General features: G+C 37.4%; 1 protein-coding gene across 1 annotated transcript; it reads left to right on the top strand.

The window, feature by feature from the left end:
* The first annotated feature begins 3,768 nt into the window (after positions 1–3,768).
* si:ch211-63p21.8 (kelch-like protein 33) lies at positions 3,769–9,403 on the top strand. Its single transcript, XM_026200311.1, has 4 exons — positions 3,769–5,015; positions 5,622–6,570; positions 6,748–6,918; positions 7,193–9,403. Exons 1-4 carry the CDS (start codon positions 4,289–4,291, stop codon positions 7,710–7,712), a joined length of 2,367 nt encoding a protein of 788 aa, XP_026056096.1. The 5' UTR covers positions 3,769–4,288; the 3' UTR covers positions 7,713–9,403.
* Positions 9,404–11,797: the final 2,394 nt, after the last annotated feature.

Below are 11,797 nucleotides of genomic sequence, written 5' to 3'. Positions count from 1 at the left end.
AATATTAAACTGGCTTCACATAAATCTGTCAAACAGAGACTTTGTCTGCCAAAAGCAAAACTCTTATACTCAGTCATGTAGAAAAAAACTGATTAATATAAAACTAGTCAACATTTCAAGCATGTAATTTGGCCCTCCGAAGATCAGATATCCTTCACCCAAAGTCACCATCATAAATTAAATGATTACAGATTATACTGATGAGCTGACGGATGGTGAGTTTACTGGTCTGAGTGTTTTTCATGAATACATAGTGTTGGATATAGGCCTGGAAACTTGTCATATAGCTGGGGTTATTCATGCTTTAAAGATTAAAGTTTGTCCAGCTGCTGTCAGAGCAGCATCCAACATCTCAAACCCGCTCACACACCTCAAAACATGCAGGAAAACCAGAGACACAAATGAGATTTTCGTCTCAAATAAAATGTTTAAGTTCAGTTCAGTTGACCTTTGATGACAGACTTTGGTCTCTCGGCAAACCTGAGACATTGTTGACGTCTCTACTGAAAGAGGAAGCACATATGAGATTATTGCTTTCATCTGAGAAGCAGGAAACTTTAGAAACAATTTGAACAGTTTACCATAAATACACACAGTACATTAACAACAGGGCTGAACTGTATTCTCAGGACAAGAGTTGTGTTCATGAATGTCAAATCATGGCAAGTCTCGTGTATCTTGTAAGTTTTATGAATTCATTAATTCAGTACAATTTATGTTGACCAAAATAATGTTTTGTTCTGTAGTATTCAAAACCTACCAATGAGCTGATTGATGAGGGTTTGTGTTAATTAGTGAAGACAGGTCAGATTGGTTACTGCAAGCCAAAAACTCCAGTGAAAGAAATGCTTCAAAGGTGAAACAAAATAGTGTGACTGTATAGCAGGACTTTGTGTTGAGAGGAGGGTTTGGAGGTTTGAAAAAAACAAGATGAAGGAAAAGATTTGTGTTTGTAATTTTGGGGAAAAGACTGAATTTATTTTTATAATTTTTTTATTATTATTATTATTTATTTTTTTGCTCTTACAGGGCTTCTTTTTCTCTTTTGAGGATCTTTGTTTGCATCCATTTCCAAACACCAAAAAAGAAATCTAACCAAAACGTGGAGCAAAACTAAACATTTAAAGTAGGCTACAGATATTTATTCCAAAATTAATAAGTATTGCTTTGTGTCATTCTAAAGCTCTACTGTTAAGATTCAAGGATCAAGTGGGTAAAATTGAGAAAGTAAAAGAATCAAATAGATCTGATGCTGCTGCCTCCACTGTCAAGTTTTCTGTCCTCAAAACGTTCGAGCAACAAACTGAGAGTGTGATATCAGATGGGGTAGAATTTATCAAAGAAGGAAAATCAAAATGTATTTCTCGATTGTGATTTGAATAAACACCACATAGCTATAAAGACTTCCCTTTGCCACCAGCCTCCCAAACTGCCATTAGTGCACATCTCATACCTGACAGAGGAGGTCAAGTTTCTTCTAATGTTTGGGAGCAAACATATGGTAATTTGATGAGAAATATTTCAGCTCATATTGAGACCCTTGATGACTTTTCTGGGCAAACCTGATTACAATCAGAGACATTGAGTTTTCTTCTGAACCTCTAGAGGAGACACCTGTGATTTCCGGGGTCTTTTAAAGAAGAAAAATCTGAAAACTTGTAATATGTCTCAATTTGGCATTTGCTGCTGTCTAAGGAGAAACAATTAATGTTTCCAAATTGCTTCAGATGGACACCAATCCTTACAATTGATGATTCAATAACAATCTGTTTATTTTAATTTGGCCCAGTATTAAATGTGTTGTAAACTGAGTCTGGATCTTTCCAAGGTTTCTTCCTCCTAAAACACTGATGGGCGTTTTTACCATGCTTACTAATACTTCCCCCTATAAAAACACTATATAAAACAATTTAACTGAACTGACCTCTGTATCAGTGATAAAAGGGTTCGTTATGACAGCACATAAAACTTCATAGCAAGATAATGAATGTCATGAAAATGTACTTGAGAACATTTCCATGATGATTTGATTTTTCTCATATGGAATTACTGTAAACAAACCTTGTTGTTTTGAAGTGAAAGGTGATGATTTGACCTGGCAGTACCAGCATTTGTGCATCATCTGAAATCTGCTACTTTTGTTTAGTGCTCCCATCTTTTTGTTGTAAGTAGTGACATGAAATGCTTTGTTGACGTGGGTTTTTTTGTGAACGTGAACCTGCTTCATCACGATCTTTCCAACTATCTATACAGCCGTGTTTAGTAAACACACCCACATCCTCATCCAACCAATCAGATCTTGGCATGCAGGTGGTGTTTAATGGAACCATCATGCTTTTCATGAGATGGCCAAAGGATATGTAATTTATAGTGTGGATATCGGCCAATCAGTTCCATTCCTAGAATTTAGATTTCAAAGAGCACTTGAGTCAACAATCACAACGGGCCGAAAGAACACAATAAATCTTTTCCACAGTTTATACAAGTTTCGAGGAACCGTGCGCCATAAAAAGTTCATAAAAGGTTATTTTTATGAACAGTAAACTTTTTGTCATTTATTGGAACACATAACCCATTTGGGTGGGCTTGTCCACGTTATGTACTCAGGACTCTTGTGTAATTGACCTTGGTTTTCAAAGCATGTTCAAATGCAAAGAAAAGTACAAAACAAGAAATGATGTGCTGCATGTACAGAACATTTTCATAAATGAGTCTTAAACTTAAAAAATGGAGGAGGAAAAAAGTTCTTTATAAAATGCTGGTGTTTAATGGCTCATTTGTTGGCTAATATTAACAAGCATTCAGACGGCTGTGTAAACACACAGTTAATGCTTATCTTCTTTCCCATCTAAATAGTGCAAATAGATTATAACTATCAGGTGGATACATGATGATTTTCCTTAATTTATGATTAATTTTAATGTTTCATGAATAAATACATTGAGTTCAGAAACAGCGTGACTGGACTGAATCATCTGAACCATTCTGAAAATGTGCATGTCTACTTTGTGAGAAACAGAGGAAAAATGTTATCAGATGTAATCAGCCTGCTGGGTTACTGGTATCATGTAGCATTGAAGCTTCTGGAAAAGAAATCCCTGATGAAAGCATGTTTCATAATCATTGCATGTAATTAAAAACATAATTTCTAAAACAATATATATGATTACATGGAAAAACTAAAAAAAAAAAACTTTAAATCAATCCTAAATATGAAACAATAAATAAATAAAAAAAACAGTAATAATCACATATTATTTGATGTTATTTGACTTGCCAAATAATTGTGATAGCATTTAGGCTTAAAATGTTGGGTTTGGGTGCCAGGAGTAAAAACCACAACAATTATGAACAAATTCATCACTGAAGACACGAATAACACTTCAGTTCTATTATAGGAAACACATAGGATAAGGAACAACAAGAGCTGATTTAAAAATATTTATATTAAAGCTCAATTCCAATCATATTACACATGTCAACACAATACTTCATATTCAACACACACACACACACACACATAAATAAATAAAATAATAGGTCACAACAATTTTAATTCCAGGCCATTTACCTTTTAAATACCTTACAACAATAAAAAACGAGTGATTAATGAATCAGCAAAATAAATTGAATTCACACAATTAAATATAATGCAATAAATCATATGCAGGAAAATCCCATATGGATCCAAAAATTCAAAAAGACAAAGAAAAAAAAAAACATATTTTTTTAAACTCCTATACAAACATACTATTTTAACAAAATTACAACATTTCAGCCAACTTTTATTCTTAAACCCAAGCAAAATGGTTAATTTTAATCTTGCTTTACATTAATTTGCTTATCGTGTCACTCATTGATACACTAAGCCTAAAAACTAAATAAATGTACATCTCGCGTGGCAAAATAAACTCCCTAAACAAATACATCTGTCATACTCACTAAATATATCTCATTTTTGCAAGCCTCGTTTCATTGGCTTTGTAATAATTGTGAATCTAATCTAATCTGATCTAAAAATGAACAGTAGCTTTGGAATAGTTGTGACTACTGATCTGAACCTTGAGCAGCAGACTGTGACCTCTCTGTAAAGACTCCAGGTCTATCGAAATGAGATCTACTGGCCCAGAACCTATAATTAGCATGTTGTTGACTTCAGGGAAATACAGAGAGCAGGAGCGCCGACAAGAGTTAGAGCTGTAAACAGAGAACGACAAGAAGAAGAAGTATTTCTAAAACAAGAATAAAACCCAGACGAGAACAGCAGAGCACTTGACAGCTGGTTTTCATGGAATTTACAAGAAAATATCTCCCCATGGAATGGGAGGAACGCTGGAGAAAAGAGAAAGAGAGCAGGAAAAAGATAATAGAAGAAGGTGGAGAGAAGTTTGAGGAGGAGAGCAGGAAGCTAAAATGGATCATGTCCTACAATGACAGGAGGATAGGAATGAAAGAAGGGGCGGTGAAAGAAACGGAGGATGGTAATATGGAGGAAGATGCACCAATGCAAAGGTACCATAGAAAAAGTTACCCAAGTGAGATCTTCCAGACTCTGGAGGAGATGAAGAAGGAGAATGTCCTCACGGACCTGATCATGAGCACTGAGGATGGGCTCAGCCTCCACGTTCACTCGCTTGTCATGGCTGCGGTGAGCTCCGTCATCCAGCAAAAGCTCCTGGAGAGGGATGGAGATGAGAAGGAGATCTCACTGAGATTGGGTCCTGAGGTTAATGGTTTTGGTTTGGCTGCAGTGGTGGAGCTCGCTTACACTGGAGCCATCACCAGTCTAAACAAAGACAACATGACACAGATCCAGACTGCAGCTGTTAGTCTGGGAGCTCAGAGAGTCCTGAAGCTCGTCGAATTGGAGGAAGATGGAGGTAACAAGGAAGTAAAACAGGAAAAGGTCTCAGCAGAAGAGCAAATGAAGGTCAACCTGCAGTCCATGAAGGACTTATGGGAGAGAAGAGTGGGATGTGATGTAGAACTGGTTGCAGAAGGATCTGTTTTCTGTGGTAATCACAAGACACTGTAACGAACCTACATAAAATGTTCAATTTGCACAAGAAAGTGTGATATTTTCCCATGAAAAATATTTCTGATTGGTTGCTCTTGATTTCATTCCATCCATTATTCAAATTGGAATTTTTTTAAATCTGAATTTCTATAAGGAAATGGCATGCTTTTATTTATTTAACTTGGATAAAGCTGTAGAAAAAGACATCAGTTTAAAATTGAACAACAGGTAGAGAACAAAAAATACAGTTGTGTCAGTGGCTTTTGAAAGTTGTAATTTAAACGGGAAGAGAAAATTACACTTATTTCTTTCATTTTTTAGCGTCTGTGCTTGACTTTTACCAAGCTGTAGAAAAAAAAAAAGTTTAAGAGTGGAAACAGAGGTAGAGAACAATGTTACGTCAGTGACACATATCTTTTATTTCCATTCCATCCATTATTTACATTTGAATATATGTTCTGAACATTTTAAATGTTTCCCTCCATTTTGTCGGGTTTATGGAGCTCTAGAAAAAAAGACACCAAAACTTGACAATGATAGTTTAAATAAATACATTTCAGTATTGTCCTTAAACAGTGCTAAATCAATTCTTTGGCCCATGAAGCTCACAGGGTGCTCCTGGCAGCCAGCAGCGACTTCTTCAGAGGCATGTTCACCAGCGGTATGAAGGAGAGTCAGCAGGAGTCTGTGCCTCTAATGTTAGTCGGAGCCGCTGAGCTCGAGACCCTCCTGCGCTGTGCCTACAGCGGCGCTCTGGTGCTCGGATGGGGCTGTGTGTTCGAACTTGCCTGTACATCACTCCAGTTCCAATTTCAGCCCGCCATCTCACTCTGCCTCAAGTTCCTGGAGCAAGAGATGGACATCCATAACTGTCTGGACGTGGTGTCCTTTGCAGAGGCCTACGGGATGGCTGACTTGCTAGAGTTGGCTGAGGATTTTGTCCTTAGACACTTCCAAGAGATATCTGCCACCCCAAAGTTTAAGGACCTCCCAGCTGAGAAGCTTCTGCAGTTCCTCCGATGCGACGCGCTGTCTGCTCCATCGGAACTGGCTGTTTTCCGAGCAGTCGTCACTTGGGTGGATGCGGATCCCAACGAACGTCTCCCACAGGCCGAAGAGCTCATGCGAGCAGTGCGTTTTCCATTCATGACCTTCCGGGAATTTCGAGAGGTTCGTGCTGTGAACCTGAGCATGGAATGCAGTGGAGAAGTCGAGGTTGAACTCTACAAGTCAGCACTAAAAGAGTTTGGATTTGGCATCTCTGATCGTGTGGCACACCAACGTGTACGTCACCCCAAAGACGCCCTGGTTTTGGTCGGAGGTGATGAGCTGAATCCAGACATGGGTAAACGGCTTCCCAGCAAGCAGCTCTGGTTTGCTAACTCTCTGAGAAGCGGAACAGGCCTCGTGAAGGAGATTGAGTGGAGACTGCTGGGTGAAATGCCAGATCAGGCCAGATTCAGGCACGGTGTTGGGGTTCTTGACGGTCAACTATATGTAGCTGGAGGCTGCCATTTCTATGCAAAGTCTGACACCATGAAATCTGTTTACAGGTAAATTAATGTCTATTTAAGTCCAATAAATTATTTAATGGGGTATTTAAGTCATGTTCTATTCATTTAGCTAAAAAACATAAATATATTTTCTGAGTGCCAGTCTGTAATTGTAACATTTTCTATTCACCTGTTCTCAGTGTTTCTCTTTCTCTAACAACACATCTGCATAAACAGGTACGACCCTGAGCAAGACCACTGGAAAAGACTGGCAGACCTTCATGAACTTAGGAGTAACTTTATGCTGGTGGTGAGTGGAGACAGTCTGTATGCTATTGGAGGAGACAAAGACATCAACACAAATCTTGACAGTGTGGAAAAATACTCACCAGAAACAGATACATGGAGGTAAGAGGAAAACGTACAATAAGATATAATGACAAGTACATTTCTAAAAGATACCTTTATAATCGTTAACTTTATTCTGCCCGTTTATTATGAAAATGTAAAAGCAATGCAGAGACTGAATGAACCGACTGACACCTAGTGGCTCCTAGGAGCATGACAACATGCCTTTAAATGAATGATGCTCTTAGGAGCATAATCAGTTTGGTCTCTTTCTGACACAAATAAGTCATTAAATAGAGCTATTAAATATTGACTTTTCTGTCCTATGGATCAGCTTCTGCCATCCTTTGGACCAAGCCTTGAGCGGTCATGCTGCCACTGTCTGGGGAGGCGAGATCTTCATCTCAGGAGGCTTCAACTGCAAGTACGAATGCCTGGTGTCCATGTTCCTCTACCACCCAGAGAGAGGAACCACGTACCTCGCTGAGATGACCCACGACCGGGCCCAGCACTGCATGGAGAGTCTGAATAACCGTTTCTATGTAGCTGGCGGGGTGTGCAACCTCCGAAAGTACTACACCGACCAACTGGTCTGTGAGATGTACAGTCCTGTAAGTGACACCTGGACAATGTTAACTCCTCTCCCAAATCCCCACGTCGGCGCTGCCTCTGCCATCCTGGAGGAGAGGCTGTATATTCTAGGTGGTTATTGCCAGGAGGACTATAGCGAAGCCAGACTCACCCATCGCTATGATCCAGTGATGCAGAGATGGGAGGGCATGGGAAAGATGCCTGGTGCCGTCACAGATGTACGTGCATGCCTCCTCTCTCTGCCTGATCACATCAGAAAATGAGAATAAGATGAGCAAATGTTTGTTAGCTTTATGTGTGTATCTTGAAAATCTAGTGAGATGCCTTGCTTTCTGCATAGGAGCTGAGTATCTGAAACGTTAACTCAGAAGTGATTGTTTTGCGTTTTGGAATGTACATGCAGCATGTCTTAGTGTCTTAACACTCTTTGATAGTCCATTTTTAATAATAACTATTTGATTGCTACATTTTGGTTTGTAAATATATTTATAAGTGACATTTCTTTTGTTGACTATCTGGTATGATAATGGCAATTCAAACACAGTATTGTTTGGATGGGTTGTTACACGATACCGAACACAGATAACGTAAACAGATGAAGTTTGTATGTACTTACAATCCATTAAATTCATACCCTCAATACTCATACCCGTTATCCATTAAATTTATCAATTAAATGTCACTGATGAAGAACACATCTTTGCTGTTGATCAACACAGTCTACACAGTCACAATCTATCAGTTGTGGCCTAATAATTAGAGCAGTGTTTCCCAATCCTAGTCCAGGAGAACCCCCAACACTGCACGTTTTTGGTGTCTCTCTTATCTGACACACACATTTGAGGCCTTGGAGTCTTCACTTATGAGCTGATGAGTTGAATCAGGTGTGTTTGAATTTCAGAACTGGCAGGAACCTCTAGTTATGTCAAGTCTGGCATGCGAATCCTGAAAAGTGAAGCCAAGATTGGAGCATTACAGCTACTTGAAAGGTGGTTCAGGGGTGTGTGGTTGTGTTCGAGTGTGGACGGAGCCTTGATACTGTGACTCCTCTTTGCTTACTACTGTGCAGACTCTATTCCCGAAACAGTGAAAGATGTCAGTGACATATTGAGACACTGGTAGCTTCACTTTTCTACAAAGCAAGAATGTGAAGATGCATCATGATTAATGGACAGAATAGAGGATTATTTGAGAACCATATCATTCTCTTCACACTCCATCACAGTAGGTGGCGTTATGCACCTATGAATTTAGTTCACAACCTGCCATAAATCCAGAAGAAGAAGAAGGTGTGTCATCCATTCTTTCTTTTTTTACTGCTTGTGTGCACATGAATGGGATAAATGCAAAGCACAAATTTCAAGTATTTGTTACCGTACTTGGCCACATGTCACATCACTTTCAGCTTCATCTGATGCTTGTAAACAACTCTGGAGTGCAGGTAGAGATTTTCCAACAGTATCAAAACACTAACAGTACACGAACACAGGTAAACGTATCAAATGTTCCCTTACATATATGTATTATGAATACTTTGATATTTTGCAATCATGATCGTAGTAGTGTATTACCTCCTGACTGTACCATGGTACATCCACAACACTTGATATATTTGTCTATTTTTGTGCCAAGTAAAAAGTTTTACTGGTGATTTGTAACCCAATATGTAAAAATTTTGCATTCAAAGTCACCAAGATTGAATACGATTTGAGTGTTTTTAAGAGGCCTACAGCATTTCCTTACAAAATAAGTGTGCACTGTTTTACTTGATGGCCCTGCCAGTATTATAACATTGTTTACTTTTGTTAATGATTATGTGTATTTATAAATCAATAGCATGATATGGCTTTGTTGATTTAAGCATGTTGGTTTTAGTTTGCATGTTGTCTATGTATTAGGTTTCAAAAGTATCCACAATGTAACTTTGTCTCAAAAGTAAAAATCTACAATGACACTTGTATTTTAGTATGTAATGTTTTGAATTTGTTTGAGCATTGTAGGTTCAAAATGTGTTGCTTATACTGTAGTTTAATGTTCATATACATAAGAATATGAATTAGAATATAATTTAATTTGTTGGAAGCAAGTTTAGTTTGTAGCAAGTCATGTATATCCAATGATGTCCCTCTATCGTGTGAATCATGGGATTAAACCAAAGAGTTGGAAATATTAAAATGTAAGAAAATGAAATAACATTTGCAAGTGGGGTGGCCAGGCTTTAGTCTGGGTTTGTTGGCTGGTAGGTTTCCACATTTAACTGGGTAAAGACTTGAACTAACCTATAATGTGGACAAAAATAATGTTTCTCCATTGATTGATTCTCAAACGTAGCAGTCTATTCTGATGAAATAAAAATGTTGGTTTAAGATTCATCCAGTTAAATATATTTCCAAAATACATGGTTTGGTTCTAAGAACGATGGTTTTCTTCTTGTCATGTCTAAACATGTCTAAAGATTTCATTGAATCTTTTATCACAGAATATTACCACTTAGAGCACATACACATTTAACATCAAAATAAAGAGAAAACAATGAATCTGCTTTTATAGGACTTGATCATTGAACGTGTAATATGACTTGAGCAGTTAACCAACAAAGAGGTCACCAAACATGCCATTTCCCCAGGACACATATCGGCCAGTATTTCTACATTGCCTAAAATATCTGTTTTCTTACTGAAGGTAATAATAGTTTGACCAATAACATGCAGACCTTGACCAATTGTGGTGCTTGAGAAGGTGGGATCTAGAGAGTATGGTCAAAGCGATGCACATATGTGTACACATTAGTGTTGGACTTGAAGTAGCACGGGGCATACCAATCGGGGTATCACATCAGAGTACCGTGAGAGCAATTCAAAAGCACAACAAGCCGTCTGCTCTCTAGAGCTTTCACTGTACTTTGTCATACAACAATTGGTCAGTGCAGCACAAACAAAGTCAAAACTTTGATATTTTAGCCAATATAGAAATCCTGGTCTGGACTTGTCCTGGGAAAGTGGCACGTTTGGTCACCCTAGCCAACAACATAATGACTGAATCGGTGTGCAATTCCAGAAAACACCACACACTTAATCATTAACCAAAAGCAACTCTGTACAAATAAGATGCACAGAGACCGAAGATCATTTGTTCTTCTCTTTAGCACCATACAGTCGTCATGGCTTTATTTCAGCTTGTCTTAATATTAAGTTCCTGCATGGCACAGGATGAGGATATTATGACTCCTGTGGTAAACATCTCCTCTGAGTTGATGGAGCTTAAAGCTTCAATTAATAAACTGACAACAGATCTGAATACCGCTAACAATGAACTTGCAGAGCAGAAAAGTTTGATTCAGGAGTTGCAGAAACAGATTAAAGATATAAAATTAAATTTATTTATTTATTTATTTTTTTTATTTTTTGCAGAGAGTCCTAAAGTGGCATTTACTGCATCCATGTCAGCTATAGAGAGCACAAACCGAGGGCCTTTTAGTACAGAGACCAAGCTCATCTTTGATAAAGTCCTATTCTTTATATATCAAAAAATAAAAATAATAATCGTAATTTTTCATGATTTAATTGAGATCCTTGATTTTCTCTTTTGCAGGAGTCTTCACAGCACCTGTTAAAGGTGTGTATTACTTCAGGTACTCAGGCTCTGCGTTTTCCTCCCTTTACACACTGGATTCTACTTCAATATAATTGATCTGTGTGTTATATTGTACAATTTTAAAATTAAAATGGTTTAACAGACCTAAAAATATATCACGTTTCTTTACTCTGTTAATCGTGCATAAATGTAATTAAAAAGTCACTATTTTTAGTTCCTTCTTTACCCTTCCATGGAACATTGATTTATATTCGGGTACATCACTTGGCTATCCAAATGGGGACTTGTCATAGACTTCTATTGTTTTATACAAAGCTACAGACTAAATTTATTCCTATGTTTTCTATTGAATATATTCCTAGATGGCAACTTAATGATTGCAGCCTAACAAATTCACACACACAACACACCAGTTAAATAAAAACTAAGCTTGGTTGACAGTTTTTGGAACACAGAGAAAGTAAGTTTTATCTTCAGTTTTCAAAAATGAAAAACGTGGACAACAATGCACTTCAATGCACAAAATAGAATTTTTTTTTTCCTTGTTCTCCTTCATTCTAGGATAATTCTACTAAACAAATGTAAAATCTTGCATAAAGCTAGATTATATATATATATATATATATATATATATATATATATATATATATATATAATTAGATTAATATATATTTTAGTGCTGTCAATCGATTAAAAAAAATTAACTGATTAATCGTACAATTTTTTTAAATTAATCGTGATTAATCGCGATTAA

This window comes from Carassius auratus, chromosome 23 (assembly GCF_003368295.1).
Source record: "Carassius auratus strain Wakin chromosome 23, ASM336829v1, whole genome shotgun sequence".
In the NCBI taxonomy this organism is placed as follows: Eukaryota; Metazoa; Chordata; class Actinopteri; order Cypriniformes; family Cyprinidae; genus Carassius; species Carassius auratus.
The sequence above is the reverse complement of the archived record's forward strand: the minus strand, read 5'-3'. Positions and strand labels throughout refer to the sequence as shown.

Coding starts and splice junctions, on each gene's coding strand:
- si:ch211-63p21.8 (XM_026200311.1), top strand. CDS start 4,289: ATGGAATTTACAAGAAAATATCTCCCCATGGAATGGGAGGAACGCTGG. Junction 5,016..5,621: donor AGAAGGATCTGTTTTCTGTG/GTAATCACAAGA, acceptor TGGCCCATGAAG/CTCACAGGGTGCTCCTGGCA. Junction 6,919..7,192: donor CCAGAAACAGATACATGGAG/GTAAGAGGAAAA, acceptor CCTATGGATCAG/CTTCTGCCATCCTTTGGACC.